Raw genomic sequence first — 23,344 nt, 5'->3', positions numbered from 1 at the left:
AGCTCTGGCATCCCACTGGTGTCTTCCACCGTGAAGACTAATGCAAAGTAACTATTCATTTCCTCTGCCAATGCTTTGTTTCCAATTATTACTTCTCCAGCCTCATTTTCCAGCGGTCCAATGGCTATTTTTGCCTCTCTCTTACCTTTTATATATTGAAAACAACTCTTACTATCTTATTTTATATTACTAGCTAGCTTACACTCATATTTCATCTTCTCCCCCTTATTGCTTTTTTAGTTGTCTTCTGCTCGCTTTTAAAGGCTTCCCATTCCTCTAGCTTCCCACTAATCCTTGCTACTTTGTATGTTTTTTCTTTTGCTTTTATGCTGTCCTTGACTTCCCTCGTCAGCCATGGATGCCTCGTCCTCCCTTTAGCCTGTTTCCTCCTCCTTGGGATGAATTTCTGTTGTGCCTCCCAAATAACCCCCAAGAACTCCTGCCATTGCTGTTCCACTGTCTTTCCTGCTCGGCTCCCTTTCAATCAACTCTGCCTAACTCCTCCCTCATGTCTTTGTAGTTATCTTTATTTAATTGTCATACCGTTGCATCTGATTCCAGCTTCTCCCTCTCAAACTGCAGAGTAAATTCTATCATATTGTGGTCACTGCTCCCTAAGGGTTCCTTCACTTTAAGTTCCATAATCAAGTCTGCCTCATTACACATCACCAAATCCAGAATTGCCTGTACCCTAGTAGGCTTTGTCACAAGCTGCTCCAAAAAAACATCTCTTAGACATTCCACAAATTCCTTTTCTTGGGATCCACTACCTACCTGATTTTCCCAGTCCACCCTCCACCTGCATGTTGAAGTCCCCCATGATTATTGTAATCTTGCCTTTTTTATATGCCTTTTCTATCTCCTGATTTATTTTCTGCCCCACATCCTGACTACGGCGAGGGGGCCTGTACATAACTCCCATCAGGGTCTTTTTACCTTTGCGATTTTTCAACTCTCATCACAGAGATTCCATGCTTTCTGATCCTATATCACTTCTTGCTATCGATTTAACTTCATTCCTTACTAACAATGCAACCCGCCCCTTTTGCCCATCTGCCTGCCCTTCTGAAAGGACGCATATCCTTGGATGTTCAGATCCTCGCCCTGATCCCTTTGCATAGGGGGGGGGGGGGGGGGGGGGGGGGGGGGGGCTGGCTAAGTGAAGAACAGCACAGGCTCCACTAACTGTAAATACATCACTACATGGGTCAGGACAGGGCCTGCTGTTACCACCTACTGCCCTCCCTCAACTGATGAATCTGTGCTCCTCCATGTTAAAAGCCACCTGCAGGAAGCATTGAGGGTCACAAAGGGTCAGGATATGCTAGCTGGGACACTTCAATGTCCATGACCAAGATTCTCTCCCACTACTTGCCTTTAGATGTTACTGTGGATCCTGCTTTCATCACTATTTCTAGTAGGACATTTTACATCCAAGTAGCCTCCAGCGTAACCAGCCATTTAATTTGTCCTAATTTGCTCTCGGCAGCGGTGAGCTGAATGTAATCCTCTGATCATAACTTTAAATAGTACTTTTTTATAGGGTTCTTCAGGAGGTCCTCCTGGAATTCCGGATAAGTCCGACCAAATCTATCGGGACATTCTTGGCAAACATCCCAGGAAAGTTTGGAAACAGCCCGAGGCATGTCCCTAAGCTGCCATTACAATGTTGTGGACATGGACCAGTTCCACTGGGGCACCAATTTCTCAGTGCAGTTTCCATGGGTTGGTTTCCACTTCAAATTGGAGTTTTCTTGTGGAATTGCACTCAATTCCAAAATGCACCCCAGATCATGAATCCACTGCAGACCATGGGTTTTGTAGCTTCAGATCTTTTAATTTTGAAGGGGCTTGAGGAGGAATATGCAATACCAGTCAGCCTTAATTCCAGTGACAGTTATGAGAAGTGGGAGAAGCATTGGTTGTTCTGCCAACCATTTCTTTGTAACTGCCTACACCAGAATTGATGCCAGTGAATACTTGGCCATTGCTGACAGGACTTTTCTTTAAAAAAAACTAAACCAATGAAGTGGTAAGAAATGTTCTAGCATCTTGTACATTTAATTTTTTATGCGTCTGTTTTTAATTTGAATTGTTGCTGTTGGAACTGTTCTTAAGCCAAGCAATTGAAATGAATAAAATGTTGTGGGAAACTTTTTATTTAGTGCAATTGACAATACCAAGACAAAAACGGATGGTATATTTGTCCACTGATATCCATGTACCGTTATAATATTTACACAGTCTATTTATAGGATATAAAATTGATTTACTTGGCTGAATTTTATTACTGGTTTATCCAAAGGTCACTTTTAATGTTCTAACAATTAGTTCTTATGAGAAATAAATGATAAAAGTTTTATTCATTTGCTTTCTCATGCAACTTTGTTCAAGGCCAGAAAGCAGGGCATACAGCGTGTATATCTTACATCACTTAAGTTTGATGGCACAGCAGTCTGATGAACAGATGTCAAAACATCCTGTGTACAGTTCATAAATTTGAAGGAACAATGTTTGATAACTATAAACATAGGCTAAATGACAGATTATGTTTCCAAATTTGTCACTACTGAAAATGTGGAGTCAAAATAATTGGTAGTTAAGCTAGAATGGGCTGACAGAATAGTTGATATTCAAGCACAATGGATTTTTTCTATTATTTTTTTCTATCAATTTTCATCTTCCTCCTCCTTCTCCTCCTTGAAGTAGTAATTTATGAAGATGTTGGTCACCCACTAATACTTTCCCCGATCAGTCACTTTTCATACGTGACAGTTGGTGAGTGTCAACATACCATTGAGATGTTGAAGACGTTGCAACCAACTCTGATGCTGGCTTCACCCAACACCCATAGTGCGGCACGGTGGCACAGTGGCTAGCACTGCTGCCTCACAGCTCCAGGGACCTGGGTTCAATTCCCAGCTTGGGTCACTGTCTGTGTGGAGTTTGCACGTTCTCCTCGTGTCTGTGTGGCTTTACTCTGGGTGCTCCGGTTTCCTCCCACAGTCCAAAGATGTGCAGGTTAGGTGCATTGGCCATGCTAAGTTTCCTAATTCCTGGGATGTATGGGTTAGAGGGGGTAAATGTGTGGGGTTATGGAGATAGGGCCTATGTGGGATAGTTGTCAGTGCAGACTCGATTGACTGAACGGCCTCCTTCTGCACTGTTGGGTTTCTATACATGTTGGCCATTGAGCCGAGTGATTTTTTTTTCTCCTTCCCTCATCCAAGGTCACTGAGGTTATTTATTGTGTCCATATTGCAGTAAAATCTGTACAAACAAGAACCAAATTTGGATGTTTTATATTCTGTAAGGTCAAGTACTCACTGCCTTTACCAGCTTAACTATTGGAGGAGCTAGAGCATTGTGGGTTTAACAATTTTTCAAAATGCTAGGCTTAGTGCGAAAAAAAATTCTTCAAACTCCAATTCCAATCTCGAAACCTAGAACTTTGTTTAACCCATATCCTGGGTTTTGTCGGGAAGTTTCAATTCTTAGTATGGTGACGTGAATAGGCAGATGCAACATATAATGTCTAAACTGACCTAAAGTTGCAGTTCAAAGCAAAATGCATGCAGAGCCAAATTGGCCCACTCTGTATCACTTCACAGGAATAGATCTTCGGCTCGACAGTGTGTGCGTCATTCTTCACCATTGCAGATAGATTTTTGGGCCAAGTTTGTTGTGTTCAAATGCACAGCAAACTCACAAAGTGTGAGTTTGGGTATGGTTATGGCAGATTGGAGCTCTTCCACAATTTGTTCTTTATGATTTATTTAACTGACTATCGGCACAATAAGCATTATATGTTCATTACAAATGCAAGGATACACCATATGCTCTATTAACAGTTATTCTGTGTACATATTGTATTTTATTTTGAGATGTTAGCAATCTGATTTTCAGCAAAACCACGGACCAAGTGGAACTTGCATTTAAGAACAAATAAAGACTTATTGCACGTGTTAATTTTGCTTTATTATTAGTGAAACAAAATGTTTGTGATTGGAAAGATCAAATACATAATTTAAACCAAGACTATTAACCAAGTCTGTGGGCAGCACGGTGGCACAGTGGTTAGCACTACTGCCTCACAGTGCCAGGGACCTGGGTTCAATTCCCTCGGATCACTGTCTGTGTCGAGTTTGCACATTCTCTCTGTGTGTGCATGGGTTCCTCCAATCACTCTGGTTTTCTCCCAGAGTCCAAAGATGTGTGGGTGAGGTGGATTGGCCACACTGAATTGACTCTTAATGTCAGGGAGACGAGCAGGGTAAATACGTGGGGTTACGGGGATAGGGCCTGGGTGGAAATGTGGCCAGTGCAGACTCGATGGGCTGAATGGCCTCCATCTACACTGTCGGGATTCTATGATAATCTATGGTTAAAAGTAATTTAATTTCTGTTTGCTCAGCTTACTTCAGCTTATTCTCTAATACTGCTATAATTGAAAACTTCCATTTTGGTATGCCCAATTTGCTAGAGTTAAAGCTACTGAGCTAATAATATGAAACCGTCATTTATTGTTAAGCAAGTACATTTTTTATATGCTCGTTAACCAATATGATCAGCCAGTAGCTCCTTTCCATTGAAAGTGATTAAACAATTCAGTGAGAAGTCTCCAAAGGGCATCAACTTATCAAAGATCAGTTCATAATTTTTTTAATGCTTTCAGAATTACTGTTTCTGCATCTTGGAAAAGCTAAGTTTTTGTTTAGTTGTAGTTTATCCAAATCAGTGTGGGCCTTCTTGAAAACTGGTCCTTACATTTCAATCCTTAATGTTTCCTTGAATGAAAAAAATCAAGTTCAAGAGGAAGTATCGTTTTACTTATGGTTACTTTTTGAATTTACATTAATGTAAAACCATTATGACCCTACTTTGCAGAAGTTTTAGTTTAATATTTCAGATATTGTGGTACTTTATAGAATCCTTCCAAGGGCTAGTGCTGAAGATCTGTAATTGTTTCCAGATGCAAAAATATTTGGCTTGGATGCGAGACAAGTTTGCACTACTTTCCTCTGTGCTTTAACTTCCTTGGGTTAGAAATACAACTGCTATTGATGTATTAGAAAGTGTACCCTGTAGACTGCTTAGCAGTTATAAGGTACATTTTCTGATGGGAAGGGGCAAAGCAATTAAACCGGACAGCTTACGTTTCTATTGTGACATCTCCCCTACTTACGCAGCTTCTGTTGGTTGGGGAGCAAATTCAAAATATTAGTACTGAAACATCTACTTGCATTAGAAGTTTGTCTTAGATTTTTAATCCTGTGATGAAGTAACAAGGGGCCTTTTTTCATGCATATCACGCTGCCTTTGGCCTTCTTGGCTCTAAGTTTCAGAATTTCCCTTCTCAACATCTCCATCTCTGCACCCCTCTCCACCTTTAAGATCCTACTGAAAATCTCTTTGACCAAGTTTCCAATCACCTTCCTGAGGACTTGCTTCTTTGGCTTTGTGTTAATTTTTGCCTGACTACAATCCTCTGAAGTATATGGGCCAGTTTTCTTTGTTCAATATGTGATATAAATACAATTTGTTGTTTCTGTTAGCATATGACTGTTACTCTTTTTTTCCAATTTATACTGGGTGGGACAGTGATTCATTGTTTTCTTCCTTCAGTGCCAATTGATGATTGGCCCAATCCTCCAAACTCCAACCCCTCCCCTACCCCCATCCCACAGCGTCAAAATAAAGGGGGGTCAGTTTAGGACAGAGTTGAGGAGGAACTTCTTCTCTCAGAGGGTGGTGAATCTCTGGAATTCTCTGCCCACTGAAGTGGTGGAGGCTACCTCGTTGAATATGTTTAAATCACAGATAGATGGATTCCTCATCGGTAAGGGAATTAGGGGTTATAGGGATCAGGCGGGTAAGTGGAACTGATCCACTTCAGATCAGCCATGATCTTATTGAATGGTGGGGCAGGCTCGAGGGGCTAGATGGCCTACTCCTGCTCCTATTTCTTATGTTCTTATGTTCAATCCCAAACTATTCCACATTCAGACACTGCGACAACCTCTTTCCAGTGTTCCACAATTGTGATCATTGTGGTTGTAATCAGCCAAAAAAATGTATGATTTATATTCTTAACTTTAAGTCCTCTGAAATTGGGATGCTACTTTAAGGGCAGATAGGTGAGTTATGTCTAACCTTAGAATAGAAATATTTTTTGGTGCGGTATTTGAAATTGGGTAAGGCAGTGGAAGAAGTTCAACCTCAAAAATGCAGCCCGAATGTGACATATGTGTTCCTTCAATGAATGAGGAAATTAATCAATATCATTGATTAGAAAAATGGAGCTGTGTATTGCTAAATGGTTCTAGTTGTTCTCAATTAAGCGACACTATGAAACAAATATTGGAAATCTGATTATACTTGTATATTGGTTAGACTATTGAAATTTAACAAGTTGTTCAGATATAAGTTATAAGGCTGCTGCATAAGATAAAGCTGCATGGCGTTGCGGGTGATGTATTAGCATGGATGCAGAATTGGTTAACAAACAGAAAGCAAAGAGTGGGGGGTAAATGGGTGTTTTTCTGGTTGGCAATCAGTGATTAGTGGTGTGCCTCAGGGATCAGTGTTGGGACCGCAACTGTTTACAATTTACATAGATGATTTGGAGTTAGGAACCAAGTTTAGTGTGTCAAAGTTCACAGATGACACTATGATGAGTGGTAGGGCAAAGTTTGCAGATGACACTGAATGTTTGCAAAGGGACATAAATAGTTTAAGTGAGTGGACAAGGGTCTGCCAGCTGGAGTACAATGTTCGTAAATGTGAGGTCATCCATTTTAATAGGAATAACAGCAAAATGGACTATTATTTAAATGGTAAAAAATTGCAGCATGCTGCTGTGCAAAGGGACCTGGGTGTCCTTGTGCATGAATTTCAAAAAGTTGGTTTGCAGGTGCAGCAGGTAATTAAGAAGGCAAATGGAATTTTGTCCTTCATTGCTAGATGGATGGAGTTTAAAAACAGGAAAGTTATGTTGCAGCTGTATAAGGTGCTGGTGAGGCCACACCTGGAATACTGTGTACAGTTTTGGTCTCCTTACTTGAGAAAGGATATACTGGCACTGGAGGGGGTGCAGAGGAGATTCACTAGGTTGATTCTGGAGTTGAGAGGGTTGGCTTATGAGGAAAGACTCCATAGACTGGGGCTATACTCATTGGAATTCAGAAGAATGAGGGGGGATCTTGTAGAAACATAAAAAATTATGAAGGGAATAGCTAAGATAGAAGCAGGGAAGTTGTTTCTACTGGCGGGCGAAACCAGAATGAGGGGGCTTGGCCTCAAAATAAGGGGGAGCAGATTTAGGACTGAGTTGAGGAGGAACTTCTTCACCCAAAGGGTTGTGAATCTGTGGAATTCCCTGCACGGTGAAGCAGTTGAGGCTACCTCATTGAATGTTTTTAAGGCAAAGATAGATAAATTTTTGAACAGTAAAGAAATTAAGGGTTATGGTGAGCAGGCGCGTAAGTGGAGCTGAGTCCACAAAAAGTTCAGCCAAGGTCTTATGGGAGGAGCAGGCTGAAGGGGCCAAATGGCCTACTGCTGCTCCCAGTTCTTATGTTCTCATTAAGAAGGTATTTGCATTTATATCGTGCCTGTCCCAACTTCAGGTCATCCCAACGCTCTGTACAACTTTGATTTGATTTATTATTGTCATATGTATTAGTGTACAGTGAAATGCATTGTTTCTTCCGCGCTATACAGGCAAAGCATATCATACATAGAGAAGGAAAGGAGCAAGTGCAGACTGTAGTGTTATAGTCATGACTCGGGTGTCGAGAAAGATCAACTTAATACGTGGTAGGTCCATTGAACACTCTGATGGCAGCAGGGAAGACTTTTGTATCTTTTTCCCGGTGGAAGAGAGTATGGCCGGGGTGTGTGGGGTCCTTAATTATGCTTGCTGCTTTTCCGAGGCATCGGGAAATGTAGACAGAGTCAAAAGATGGGAGGCTGGTTTGCGTAATGGACTGGGCTTCGTTCACGACCCTTTGAAGTTTTTTGCAGTCTTAGACAGAGCAGGAGCCATACCAAGCTGTCATACAACCAGAAAGAATGCTTTCTATGGTACGCCTGTAAAATTTGGTGAGAGTCATAGCGGACATGCCAAATTTCCTTAGCCTCCTAAGAAAGTGGGCTTCCTTAACTATAGTGTCAACAAAGAGGGATCAGGACAGGTTGTTGGTATTGTGGACACCTCGACACTTGAAGCTCTTGACCATTTCCACTTCATCCCCATTGATGGAGGCAGGGGCATGTCCTCCACTGCGTTTCCTGAAATCAATGACTATCTCCTTAGTTTTGCTGACATTGAGGGAGAGATTATTAGCGTCGCATCAGTTCACCAAATTCTCTATCTCTTACCTGTACTCCGGCTCATCATTGTTTGAGATCCGACCCACTATAGTGGTGTCCTCAGGAAACTTGAAAATCAAGTTGGAGGGGAATTTGGCCACACAGTCATAGGTGTATAAGGAGTATCGTAAGGGGCTAAGGGGACAGCTTTGTGGGCACCGGTGTTGAGGATGATCATGAAGGAGGTGTTGTTGCCTATCCTTACTGATTGTTGTCTGTAGATTAGGAAGTCTAGGATCCAATCATAGAAAGAGGAGCCAAGCCTCAGGCCACGGAGTTTGGAGATGAGTTTCATAGGAATAATGATGTTGAAGGCTGAGCTGTAGTCAATAAAGAGGAGTCTGACATAGGTGTCTTTGTTATCTAGGTGTTCCAGGGTTGAGTGCAGGGCTAGGGAGATGGCGTCTGCTTGGACCTGTTGCAGCAATAGGCGAACTGTAGTGGATCCAGGCAATCTGGGAGGCTGGAATTGATTCATGCCATTCATGGGTAACCTTTTGAAGCACTTCATAATGATGGATGTCAGAGCCACAAGCCGGTAGTCATTGGGGCATACTGTCTGGCTTTTTTTGGTACCAGGATGAAGGTCGTCTTGGAGCAAATAGGGACCTCAGATTGGTGTAAAAAGAGATTGAAGATGTCTGCAAATACCCCTGCCAGCTGATCCACACAGGATCTAAGTGTTCATCTGGGTACCCCATCTGGGCCAGTTGCTTTCCATGGTTTGATGTTCAAGAAGGCTGCTCTGATGTCTGCGATGGTGACCTCAGATACAGGTTCATCTGTGGTTTCTGGGGTGGAAGGTGACCTCTTGCACAAAACGGGCATAGAATGCATTGAGCTCATGGGGGCAAGTGCACTGATGCTGGCGATTTTACATGCCTTCATCTTCTTGCCTGTTATGTCCTGCAGACCTTGCCATAGTCGGTGAGAGTCCGTGTGGCTAGCCTGGGACTCTAGCTTAGTCCGGTAATGTCTTTTGGCATCTTTGATGGATCTCCGTAGATCAAGTCTGGCTTTCTTGTATAGGTTGTCACAGTGGTTTGCACTTCTGCCTCACCGTGCCAGGAACCCGGGTTTGATTCCCGGCTTGGGTCACTGTCTGTGAGGAGTTTACATTTTCTCCCTGTATCTGCATGGGTTTCCTCCGGGCGCTCTGGTTTCCTCCCACATTATGAAAGACGTGCTGGTTAGGTGCATTGACCCAAACAGGCGCCGGAGTGTGGCAACTAGGGGAATTTCACGGTCATTTCATTGCAGTGTTAATGTAAGCCTTACTTGTGACTAATGAATAAACTTTTACTTTGAGGTCAGGGTCGCCTGACTTGAACGCCTCAGACTTGGACTCCAGCAAGCAATAGATTTTCCCTGTTCATCCATGGTTTCCGGTTGGGAAACACACGGATTTGCTTCTTTGGCACACAGTCTTCTACACACTTACTAATGAAGTCAGTTACTGTAGTGATATACACGCTCAGGTTGGCCGCTGAGTTTTGAAAAATTGACCAGTCTCCTGACTCGAAGCAGTCCCGTAGGAGATTATCTGATTCCTCAGACCAACATTGCACGACTTTCTTGAATGGATTCTCCCATTTCAGTTTTTGCTTGTAAGCCGGGAGCAGGAGCACTGCCTTGTGGTCTGATTTACCAAAAGTGTGGATGGACGATAAAGCAGTAGGCATGTTTGATATTTGTGTAGCAGTGGTCTAGGATGTTTGGGCCTCTGGTGGAACAGGAGACGTGATATATTGGTAAGATGCTCTTGAGCTTGGCCTGATTTAAGTCCCCAGCCATGATGAACAAGCTATTTGTGGTGATGTATATTTTGTCGAGCGCGGTCATCATGTACGCATGGGGTGGGATGTAAACTGCTGTCAGAGTAACTCCCGCAGATGGCAGTAGAGATGGCATTTTAGCGTCAGGTATTCGAGGTCCGGGGAGCAGAAACTTGCCAGTATTGCTATGTCTAAGCACCACGAGATTAGAAGGCAGACCCCACCTCCTCTAGTCTTGCCTGAGGCCGCTGTACAGTCCATTCAGTGATTGAGAAGCCCTCTGGTTGTAGAGCACAGTCCGGTGAAGCAGGAGTGAGCCATCTCTCCGTGAAACAGAATACATAGCAGTCTCACAGTTCCCTTTGAAAAGTGAGTCTGGCTTAAGTTCATCTAGTTTGTTTTCCAGAGATAGGACATTTGCCAGGAGTAAGCTGAGGAGGAGGGCCTTGGGATTGCGTTGTTTCACTCTCACCTGCAGGCCTGCACGTTTTACATGCTTTCTGGAGTGGCTGCTTCCTTTCGTGCCTGGGAGAGGCCTCTTTGAATGTCGTCACTGTTCTGACAACATGGCAACAAAATTACACACAGTAAGGTTCCACAAACTGCAATGAAATAAATGACCAGATCATCAGTTTCATGTGTTGGATCAGGGATTGATATTGGCCAGGACACTAGTAGAAATCCACTGCTCTTTGAAAAGTGGTGTGGGATCTTTTCAGTCCATCAGGGCCTTGGTTTAATGTCTCACCCAAAGGATGGCTCCTCCGACAGTGTATCATTAGCTCTGACTGTACTGCCAACCTAGGTTTGGAGTAGGACTTGAAGCCATGATCTTTCAAGTACAGCAACAATGCTGTTACCGAGCTAAGGCTGTGTATTGAAGGAAAGAAGTCCTAATTCTGATCTTTTGCTAATTGGTGTTCCTCTGATTTGGAGTCATGCTTAAATTAATTCCTGGTCCTCCGGGCTTAGTGTCAGCATGTCGCAGTTTTACAGCATTAATTGCGCATGTACTGGATTTTCTAATTATATCCTGGTTGGACTTCTTGTCTTGCTGCCTGCCTTCTCCACCACCATACTCCCAGTCTACCTTTCCCAATTCTCACACTTCCTGTTGCCCCACTCCAATTGTTAATAGCCCAAGGACCTCTCTATCTCTACCCGTGTTCTAGTCCATCTCTTCCCAAAATGCTTCCAGGACCAGAGCCTTTCCTTTGTTCTTTCTTTGTTCTTTGTTCTTTCCTGTTGTAATGGCTCCAGTGGATCCCACCCTCGCACTTTTCCCAAATGCTTGTACTTAAAATCTTGCAGCTTTCCAAACTCATCAACATCTGCTGTGGAGACGCAACGAGGCATCAGGATACAAATTGCAGCATGTATCTATTGCCTTCAACTTCATGGTACGATAGCCTGATAGACGGGCCTGGAGTTTTCACTGGGTTGCATTGGTATCTCCAGTGCAATTTAGCCAAGATCAGCCAAACCAGTGCAAGACATCAGGGATTTGAGGTGTGTGTTACACCCTGGCTATATCAGATTTTTTTGGAGCAAATTTAAAAGCCATCATGCTGGAAGCAGGCCATACGTCGAGTTTCTGCTAATTGTGCTTATGAGGGCGTTCTTAAAATTAAACTTTGTTAGGTTGCAAAGGCACTAATAGGCATCTTTTGAAGCTTTAAATACTCAGTATTTAATTTACTAAGGAAGTGGGTTTGTATAATTTTTTATTAAAGTATTTTCAATTATTTAAAATGATGTTACTCACAGCTGCTGGCCAAGATTAAAATGTTTATTTTTTTGAACAACCAAATTACCACTCTTACATATTCATTTCTAAAACACTGCCTGATTGAAGTGGTTTCTGTCAGAGTTTACGTTATCGATATACAAATGAGTTTGCATGGTTACTTGAGTAAGGAATTCATTTTGCAAAAATAAAGTCACTTTGAATGCCGTTTGTTCCCAGATCACCAATTGCACTCAAAGTGGATACTTTTGGCCATGATTCCCACTGGCCAGTCTCTTGCAACTACAATTACCAAGTACAGCAGGAAAACATGAGTGAAGAATGAACTCAGTTCTGTTTTGTAATGGCTTGTAAATGATTTTTTTTTAAGCATGCCTCTGAATTGAAAAACAAGCAGGAAAGCAAAATGACACACAAAGCAGCATGCTCCTAAAGAAATTACAGCATTATTCAACTTTGGAGTTGCTCCAAATAGAAGTTTTGAACTGAAATGTGCTTATTTAGGCAGAACCTCTGGTGATGCCTCACAAAAGCAGAAATGTTTGATGAAAGAAAGTTGAAATTAGATGGTCTTTTCAGATTTATATGTTATCCTTTGTTTTAAAACCCATATGAGCAGAAATGTATTTATTTACTCAAATGTGATATGTGAGGGCAACATTTTAATTTATTTATTGACCTTCCCTGTGTAAAGAAAAGATTACTTATTTGTTTTCCAGAACAATTATTTTTTTTGTCTCTGAGGAATTTCCTGACAAGCTTCTTCATTGTTAAAGAAGGTATGCACCACTGCCTCATTTCTACTGTGTTATTGGCTCACCATTGAAACACTATGGGAGGCTGTGTTGTGCAGTTAAACTGAAGAGAGTTTTGCCTCTGCTAATTTGGTGCTTTCCAGATCAACCTTGAGGTCTAAATTCATATACCTTCCTGTCTATTTGGTCTCAGTAAAACATTTAAAACTCAGTTTTGATCTGTACTTGCCTGTAATTCTACAATAGACTGATTATCTGAATCAGCCTTGGTCCAAACATGGACAAAGAGTTGAACTCATCGGTGAGGTGCAGTTGACTGTCATTGACATCAAGGCAACATTTGACCATGTGTGGCATCAAGGAGCCCAAGTAAGACTGGAGTCGATGGGAATTGGGGAAAACTCTCCACTGGTTGAGGTCATACGGAGCACAAAAGCAGATGGTTTTGGTTATTGGAAGTCAATCATCTCAGTCCCAGGATATCACTGCAGGAGTTCCTCCGGGAAGTGTCCTAGGCCCAGTCATCTTCGGTTGCTTCATCAGTGAACCTCCCTCCATCAAAAGGTCAGAAATGAAATGCTCCCTGACGATTGCACAATATTCAGCACCATTTGCTCTGCTTCCATATGCAGCAAGACCTGGGCAACATTCATGCTGATGAGTGGCAAGTAAAATTTGCACCACAGAAGTGACAAGTAATGATCATTTCCAACAAGAAAGAATCTCCCCATCACCCATTGGCATTCAATAGCTTCACCATTGCTGAATTCCCCATTATCAACATCCTGGTGGTTACTATTGAACAGCTTTATACATACTGTGGCCACCAGAGCAGGTCAGATGCGAGGAATTTTGTGGTGAGTAACTCATCTTCTGATTCCCCAAAGCCTGTCCAGCATCTACAGGGCACAAGTCAGGAGTGTGATGGAATACTCTCCATTTGCCTGGATGAGTGGAGCCCCAATAATATTCAAGAAACTCAACCCCATCCAGGACAAAACACTAAGCTTAATAAGCTTAAGAATTTTCCAAGCTTTTCTTTTCATCACTTCAGAGATTACGTGGTCATGGAGTTCCTGCCGTCATGATTGTGGTGCAGGCTTGATAGACCAGCTGATGTTTTCTTCCCTGTCATTTTGATATGTTTGTTTTGTTTCTAGGACATGTACTATTTAACTCATTCAATAATGAACATGTAAAAATGTTGAGCAGCATTGATTAAGTAATACTTGGTTCTAATTTATTGCTGAGGCTTCACCACCAACACACAGTGCCAGCAGTGGGCATCATAAGGCTCCTTCAACAGCACTTTTCAAACCCATAACCTCTACAATCTAGAAGGACAAAGGCAGATGTAAGGAAACACCACCACCTTAAAGTTCCCCTCCAAGCCACACAACATCCTGATTAGGAACTATTTCACCATTCCTTCACCGTTGCTAGATCAAAATCCTGGAACATTCTTCCTAACCTCACTATGGGTGTACCTATGCCACATGGCCTGTCCCAATTCAAGAAGTTGGCTCACTACCACTTTCTCAAGGGCAATTAGCAATGGACAACAAATGCTGGCTTAGCCAGTGATGTCCACATTCTGTGAAAGAAAATAAATGAAAAAGCATTTTTTTTTAGCTTTGAATTAAATGCTTGGAGCTATAACTGCTATCCGGAAAAGTATAAAATCGGAAAAGATTGGATTGTGTGCGTACTGATGGATTATTTCAGTTTGAAAGACTGGGGAGGACCCAGGGGACATGCATTTAAATTACACAAAAGTACGAATAAACCAGGGACAGTTTTCTTATTTTCCCTGAGAGTTGAACTCTGGAATATATTGCCAGCCCGTATAGTGGATGCTAACTCTCTCAATGTCTTCAAAATGGAGCTTGTTCTCAGCTAGCACAAAGATCACAGTGTATTGACATTTGCATTCTTAGTCAATGTCATCCCCTTAACTAGTTTATCTGAAGAAATGCGATAAGAATTTTCCAAGCTTTTCTTTTCATCACTTCAGAGATTACATGGTCATGGAGTTCCTGCCGTCATGATTGTGGTGCAGGCTTGATAGACCAGCTGATGTTTTCTTCCCTGTCATTTTGATATGTTTGTTTTGTTTCTAGGACAGTACTATTTAACTCATTCAATAATGAACATGTAAAAATGTTGAGCTGCATTGATGAAGTAATACTTGGTTCTAATTTTTTGCTGAGGCTGATTGTATTATGATACACCATCTCAAACCCCAGAACTCTGAAAAGCCCATGTTTATTTAAAAATATCCTTCATTTTTCATTCTTTTAAGTGCAATTTAGTTTCGGGGTATAAATTGTTTGTATTTCTAATGATGGCACCAGTGAACCTTGCTCTCTTGGGTTATTCATTCACATCTGTTTGTATCATATTCTTAACAAGTATTCATCTTTGACTTTGCGAGCGATGGGACTTCCTCATAATTAGACTTGCAAGGCAAAACCTATCCTCTGGTTGTCTGGATTGGAAATGGGCCTGAATGAGAAGATTGAGTGCTTTTGGCTCAATGTGTGTATGTATACCTCAGTAAAGTATGTGACATTTAAAACAATGCAAAATGAATGAAAATCAGTTAAAGATTGCCAAAGAGCAAATAGATAATTAACTTTATTTTACAGGAATGGAAACATGATTTTGTGAACCCAATTTTAACTCAGTAAATTGGCATTCATTCTGTGTTCAGATTTCGCTTCCTTTCTTCTCCCTCTCTCTTTTCCACCTAACATTACTGTCCCCTTTCCTCCTCTTGAAACTTTGCTTTTCCATTTTTTGACAATGCATCTCTTTTATCTCATTCTTTTTTCATTTATCTCCATTTTTTCTAATCTTACCTAAACTACTGAAAGCGTGTTTTACAAAATCAACTTTGGAGGAGAGTAATGAAATTAAAAGTGAAACAAATTAGTTTTTCTCTTCTATCTCACTTTCCTATCCTCTGGATTTCCAATTGGAAGCTAAGAATTCACAATATTCAAATGTTCCAGTTGGCTTTGTAGGTATCCATTTCACTAATTAAAGCAGTTAGAACTATTTCTTACTGCAAGATATAAGTCACAGTTTCGTAGATGAGTCAAATCTGCATGATACGTACATAACAAATAGTGAAATTTTAATTTCGGACTAAAATAATGTCAGTCTCCATGTTTTGAAACATAGTGCCGAATCTTCCCCTGGACTCGGGGAAAAACTGACCTGTGCACTTTGGTGACTGGCAAATTGCACACCAGATCCACAGTGCAGTTTGTGGATCACAAACCACCAGTGCTCCGAGGCTCTCTGAAACAATATCACCCAGCTCCTAAGTGTTTAAAGCTCCCCTAAAAGTTCACCCGGCTCACACACCATCCATGCCAGCCCATGACCCCTTAAGATCCCAGCTGTGAAGGCACCCATGTCATCCTAAGCTCCCCTGCATCATCTACATCCCCTCAGATCGGCCTTGCTATCTCTGGACACCCTTTGTATCCTCCATGTTCCCTCTGATCCTCCGTATTCCCTCTGATCACGGATACCACTTCTATGTCCCCCATGTATTCTCCATAACCAATTACCGAGAATGCACATTGTGCAGCTCTCAGACTCCATGCATTATCAATGAAAATGAGCCTCTCTATATCTGATAAAAGCTTGCAAAAAAGAATACATTCTGTGATGTGAAAAAAACCTTGTAATGCTTGTAATCCGACTAGCTTGTGCCAACAAACAATAACCCACATCAAAGGGACAAACCATACAATTTCTTGAAATTGTCGTTCAAGCTCAGATGAATGAAATACATACTTTGATAACCATTAACACTTGAAACTCACTTGATAATGGTCACAGCAGTCTAAACAATAAACTGCTCTCAGGGACCTAAAGAATAGAAGATACTCATTTCAGTTTCAAAGCAGAGTTACTGTCAATAAATGTAGGGAATTAGATGATGAGATATTTTCCAAATGTTAAAACTAGGCTTTTTTAAAATCAGATGGAACCATTTAAATCACAGTAGAAAATATGACAACACAGGCTGATGCAACATTATTATGCATTTTCCTTTGGACAAGCACTGCAATGTATATGAACAATAGACAGAGTCGGCCAATGTAAGTGTAACCCCCTGCTGATCACTATATGGGGCTACTATTTAACTGTTGGATTTACATGATCCTGAATTCCTAGCAGTTGATGGTGAGCTGGCTAAATTTCCTGTTTACCCATAAATGCCAGTCCAGGCTTGCATGGAAAGGATTTGAGTATGTTTAGCGCGGTGCCTCCAAAAATATTATTGAGATAAACCTTATAATGAGAAAAGGTTCGGAACAACAAGGTAAACGGAATAACAAAAAAAATTTAATAACAAATATAATTAGCAGATATAAACAAGTAAAGAATCCCAATTGAAGATTTTCCAATTAACAGTTTCAACCTGAGAAATGTTCAGAATATCACCAAGTACTTTGAATTTTAAACGTTGGGGCCCATCCGTTGGTGCACATCTGAAGAAAACCACATTCTGTTACCGTTCCTGTCTGGTAGTACTCACTTAGCCCCGACACACACACAGTCCAGACGGGTCTACGAGAGGGAAGATGATGGAGCAAGCACACGAGGCAGAGGTGCCGTGAGCTATCTGTGTAGTAACGCAGGTCCAGTGCGCTGAAGGCTGTCCTCCTCGGCAGTCATGAAAAACCAAGCAGTTCTACCTGAGAAATGTTCACTTCGAACTGAGTTTTTACTGCCTCCGAAAAGCTCCTCTCCAAAAAACATGGCTCTCCCACTTCTGCACACTCCCTCCTCTGCTCTGCAGCTGCTTCACTTCCTGGCGTCTTTTTTTTCCCCGCCCCCAGAGCAATCCGATTGGCCCAGCCCCCACAACACTCAACAAACACATCCTGTTCAGCAAACAGGAGATTGAAACCCACAAGGGACAAAGAACACTTGTAAATGTCTTCCCCACAAATTTTTCTCAGTCCCTTACATAAGGATTGATTTACCTTTAAAACAGATCCCTACAATGAATCACTGCATAAAAACAAACCTACATCACAATATAGCACTCAACAGTGATATTTGAAAGTTTGGAAACACTTACATTTACCTCTCAGGATGTTCTAGACTCCTCGGCAGGCTTTTCATTTTCTTCACAAAATCTCAAAGCCAGCATGCTTTTGATCAGCTTCAAAAACCCCACACCACCAGATAAAAATGGTATTCAGGGAGATATCTGATTTTTATCCCTCATTTAAAGTGGGGAACTGGACCTCAGTGGGACGTTTGTGCATTTTGCACACCAGGCATTCACAAACCACGGAAAGAGAAAAATGTAATGGAGTTGAGAATGCAGAGGAAAATCAGATTTCCTCCAGAAAAAATTAAGTGTGACTATTCAGGCATTTAAACCATGTGACTGAACCCTGACAAAGATTTGACCTTCTAGAAAAGAACTATTTCTGAAATACCTACCTGTACTTCTGCATTTCACCATCCAAGTAGAATTGATTGTACAATGAAAACCCTTCATTCGCTTCCCAGTCTCGCATTTGGATACGAAGGACGTAGTTCTTCTTCTTGGTTAGTTGATGAGTAAATTCATTTCCCAACCAATATTCTCCAGCAGGATCACCAAACCCCTACAAGGAAATTACTTTGTCTTAGTGCAATCCATTTTTGAGCATTTATAAATGAATGTTCAGTGTTTTCAGTATGTTATTGGCGATTTCATAAGGAGAATGGAACTGTAAAAGTGAGCCGCACTTGTCTGCCTTCTCCCCTATCCACTCAAGTAGCAGGGCTTAGAAAGTAAGACTGTGCTGTTACCTAAATGTAGTTGATCTCTTGCAGTATTGTGTTTGAACATTATGTTAAATTGTGGGCTTTAATATAACACTGTTTTTAAGAGATTATACCAATAACAGGTTATTTATTGATATTTTTTCCTAGTTTTTTTTTTGGACCTTTTATTTGCGAGTGGTTTTTCTGTCGTGCATCTTTTCCCAGCTGTGAAGTCAATGAGACAGTATGCAACAATGGCTGTTCTGTTACCAGCTAAAAGATGCTGAACAATGTTACAATTTCCTTCCTTCACCTATGGACATCCAACCTATACAAGCCAGCTCTGTCTTAGAAAGCACAGTTGAGATAGAATCTCAACATGCGGAAGCATCTGTTTTTCCATCATCGTAGAATAGTATGTTGGAGCGCCAACTCGGAAAACCACAATAAACTTGTTTGTCTATTTGGTTGCCATAATGAGTTCCCCAATTTTAAAAGAAGTGTTTAAATGACCTTCCCAGAATGTTATCTTAGAGGAGCAAGGTCTCACATTTGATTTCTAGTCTGCACTGTTAGTTGGTCTTAGCTGGAGGAGACTGCACTTGGCTTCCTTCGCCTGGAATAAGCAGAAAAGTTACTGCTTTTGATCACTATCCTGGATAATGCACATCTGGTGAAGGCAGAATGAGGCTTTGCTGTGACAATTTGACAATCTAATAACCTGGCACTATTTTATCATACATACAACAAAATGCCATTTAAATGAGGTCTGGGAGAGCTGTTGTAACTGTAAAGCTGCAATCCTGCACAAGTAAGCACCTTCAAGGGCTGAAGGATAGAAGTAGTCCAAATGGTATAGATATAACTGATCTCAATTGTATCGGAGACCACTAATTATTCATGAAGCAATTAGCATAAATAGAGGCTATTTCATATGTATCCAGGACTCTGAAACACATATGCAGACAATTAAGGCACTTTTGAAAACAAATCCTTGGAGAAATTAAAAGCTAACTATGGGCACAAAAGTAAGCAAATGCTTGAAAGATCCCTGGTACTTGCTCAGACTTCTGAGATTATTATTTTAAAATAATTAATCAGTAGCACTGATAGCATTTAACCTCTGTTGTTTTGAATTAATTTATTAGTTATGATCGTTCAGATTTTTGTTTGCAGCAAGTTATCTCTGGAAACATTAACTGTGATTAACTTGACAGCCCAACTTGTTGGTGGTTCTCTGACCCCCTCTATACCCCTGCTCCTCATTCTGAGTCCCAACCCAATCTCCCCACCCCACTTACCAGCCACCCTGTTCCAATCTCGGTATCCTACCACAGCCCTCTCTAACTGGGTCATCATCTTCCAGCCAAGGCTTCCACCTTCCTATATTGTTCCCTCTCTCAGTAACCTTCTGTCAGTTCTCTATGCCTTCACAAAGAGGGTGGCTGAGGAGAAGGGGGTTTGGGGTGGGTGAGTGAGGTGCCCGTTGTGGTGGAGCTCAGGACACAAACTATGATTTTATGAGAGGATCTGGTTCATAATATTACATTCCATAGAGGGTGTGTATGAGGATTTGGGACTCACCTGATTGCCCATCATATGAAGACAAAAGATTTTTTGACAGAGTGCCACTAATTGCTACAGCTCTCTTTCCCAGCAGCAGTTGGTGGTGGGAAGGGGTATTTCACATTGATCATATTACCTCAAGGATGGAGCAGAGTCCATATGGGACTGATCTCCTCTTTTCCTGAATACAGTAGACAAAACAAAACCTTCTCCTGTCCTTGATTGGGTGATGTATTGAATACAGACACAGGGACGTAATGTGGAACTGTATAAAATGCTGGTTGGGCCACAGCTGGGGTTTTGTGTGCATTTCTGGCCACTATATTACAGGAAGAACATAATTGCTCTGAGAGAGTGCACAGAAGATTTAGAAGGCTTTGGGCTTGAAAATTGCAACTGTGAGGAATGATTGGATAGGTCAGGATTGTTTTCCTTAGAACAGAGATGGCGAGGTGTATAAAATTATAAGAGGTCTAAACAGGGTAGACAAGAAAGACTTGTTTCTCCTAGCTGAGGAGTCATTTGGCGGGGGGGGGGGGCTTAGATTTGAGGTGATTGGTAGGAGGATTAGAGGGGACATGAGGAAAAACCCTTTTCACCCAGAAAGGGTGGGCATCTAGAGTTCACTGCCTAAGTTGGTGGTTCAGATCAAAGCATGCTCAACTTATTTCAAAGGTACCTGGATCTGCATCTGAAATGTTGTAACCTGCAATGCTATGGGCCAGAAGCTGGAAAATGGGATTAAAATGAACAGTTAGCTTTTTGCCTTTTTTTGGCTGGCAGAGGCACAATGGGCTGAATGGCCTCCTTCTGCACCATGGCTTTTCTATGGTTCCATACTGATCCCAGAAGTAAGGAATCCCATGATATAAGTGTAAAACGACCATTTCCTAGTCATTATAGGAGCCAGTCTGAGCGAAATTTACAGAATATTTTCAAGTTTGGACAGGGTCAGCCTTCGGCTGCCAACTGTACTGATCTTTCAATTATCACATTTGCATCAGTCGAATTTGAAACCAGCCCTGGAATGGAAAAGAGCCTAATGCATTGGTCAATCACCTAAGGTTATTTTGAAAAGTTCTTACTGTTTTGTATTCTTTCCATGTGCGTTGAAAATCGGTCTTGCCGTCTTGACGGCGTTGTACTACAGTCCATCCTCCTCCATTGGATTCCATATCGCAAAATGCCTATTGTAATACAATAAATATATCACAATTGTCTTCATACAGTTCTTAGCTTCTTGGGAAATTTTCAATTTAGCATCTATTGTTATTGTCACGAGGCAGTTTAGGAGATGGGTGCCAATTTGCTTTTGAAAAAACATGCTTGACTGAATGTGTTGAAACGTTAGTGCTGTTGCTCTCTCTATGGATACTGCCAGAAGCGCTGAGTCTTTCCAGCATTTTCTGCTTTTATTTCAGATTTCTAGCATCTGCAGTATTTAACTTCCTGATGCTCTTAACTCATTGCCTCAAATTGCTTCCAGCTCTAGTTGTAGACTTGTACTAATTTGATGTAATGTTTGTAACATGTTTCCCTCAGTTTTATCACAATCTAAATTAAGACCAAATTCTGTAATTGGATTTTTAGGCTACTTTCTCGAGTGCAAATTATATGGAAATTTCACCTCTCCATTATTAGTGCAGTGAAGTCCTAATTAATAGCTCTGAAGTGTACTTTTCTGTTTAAATTAACTCTTAACATTAGACACAACATAATAAGGGCTCATTTAGGAAAGAGTCTGACTTTACCATTGTTCAACACTAAAATCATAGAATGATGCAACGCAGAAGGAAATCATTTGGCTCATAATGCCTGTGCCAGGTTTTGAATGAACTATCCAATTAGTCCCACTCCCCTGCCCTTTCCCATAGCCCTGTGGATGCCGCCCCTTCAAGTATTCAGCCAACTCCCTTTTGAAAGTTAATAGTGAATATGCTTTCACCATCCTTTCAAACATTAGATCCCTGATCATCAAAACTCACTGTGCAAAGACATTTCTCTTCATCTTGCCTCTGGGTTGTTAGCCAATTCTTCAAAATAGATGTCCTCTGGTTACTGACCCTTCTGCCACAGAAAATTGTTCCTTCTTATTTACTCTGTTATAATTCTATTAAATCTCCCCATAACATCTGTGCTCTGAGGAAAACAATTCTCATTTCTCCAATCTCTCTCTGTGTAACTGAAGTTGATCTGTTAAATAACATAAAATTTAACCAGAGACTTAAACACAATATCTAGACTGACACTCTTGTGCAGTGATGAATGAGTGTTGTGCCATAATTTGGGTAAGATACTAAATCAAGGCCCAGTCCGCTTAATTGAGCAGCCATAAAAGATCTCATGGCGTTAATTCAAAGAGGAGCAGGGGAGTTATGCTTCGTGTCCAGGCCAATACTTATCCCTTAATCAACGTAAGTAACACAGATATCTGGTTATAATCACATTGCTGTTTGTGTGAGTTTGCTGTCTGCAAATTGTCATACTTCCTACATTGCAACAACAGCAACATGTTAAAAGTATTTTATTGGAGAGTCAAGAGAACATGGAAGATGTTACATTAATGTAGGCCTTACTATATTTATTTGTAAAACATTTGTGTTAACTGAAAAGCTTCTTGATGTAGACCTAAACAACAAAGCATATTGAGAAGCTAACGAGTGTTCAGATTTTCATTTTCTACTATGAAACTTACTGAACAAGAACTTCTAAATCAATTTGTCAAAGCTAACTGTTAAAATTCAGCATTGGAGGCAGTAAGGTAAAGTCGCTTTAGTCTCAGACGACCATGGGCTGCTCTCTCCTTTGAGTGGGGAGAGCTGACTGGTAGTGATTTAAACTGAGGATCACCACACCTCAGTCGAGGGGCAAGGTTGAGAATAACCCCAGCTGGCCCGGGAATTGAACCCGCCCTGTACTGTGCCAGGACTGGGCAAAGCAATGATCCCCAATATCGAAGGTCACATTATGAAGGTAGGTTTGAGTACAACATGGAGACACATTTTGGATAGATATCAGGAAATAATTCTTATACAAAGTGATCAACAATTCAAATAAACTTTCTGATAACACAGTTTTGGCAGATATATTGAAATCATGGAAGAAACAACATTAGAATGTTACAATCGGATAACATTTGGCTCTCTAAGTGGATGAATCGAAAGGGGCCAAATACCCTTCCCAAATTGCAATTATTTTGTCATCTTGTGAAAATGCACAGTTTTGATGGATCACCTTCTTTAATTGAGTAAAAATGATTCAGTACAGCTAAGCTGAACTTTTTCGGGAGATGTTTGTTCTGCTAAATCACAGTTTACATGTCCTTCCAAAAGGATTACTTT

At 41.2% G+C, this 23,344-nt stretch overlaps 2 protein-coding genes across 3 annotated transcripts in view; one reads left to right on the top strand and one right to left on the bottom strand.

Annotated features, from left to right (window-relative positions):
* mcph1 (microcephalin 1) overlaps window positions 1-23,344 on the top strand; it is a 334,501-nt gene that overhangs the window by 146,517 nt on the left and 164,640 nt on the right. The gene's annotated exons all lie outside the window — the stretch shown is intronic.
* Window positions 1-23,344, bottom strand: part of LOC144493775 (angiopoietin-2-like) — a 117,536-nt gene that overhangs the window by 20,161 nt on the left and 74,031 nt on the right. For both annotated transcript variants that reach the window (XM_078213237.1, XM_078213238.1), the window contains 2 exons: window positions 21,089-21,190; window positions 18,129-18,295 (listed from right to left, as the gene is read on the bottom strand). In XM_078213237.1, the coding sequence (XP_078069363.1) occupies window positions 18,129-18,295; window positions 21,089-21,190 (269 nt within the window). The remainder of the gene's footprint in view (window positions 1-18,128; window positions 18,296-21,088; window positions 21,191-23,344) is intronic.

Source organism: Mustelus asterias, chromosome 5 (assembly GCF_964213995.1).
Source record: "Mustelus asterias chromosome 5, sMusAst1.hap1.1, whole genome shotgun sequence".
Lineage (NCBI taxonomy): Eukaryota > Metazoa > Chordata > Chondrichthyes > Carcharhiniformes > Triakidae > Mustelus > Mustelus asterias.
The sequence above is the reverse complement of the archived record's forward strand: the minus strand, read 5'-3'. Positions and strand labels throughout refer to the sequence as shown.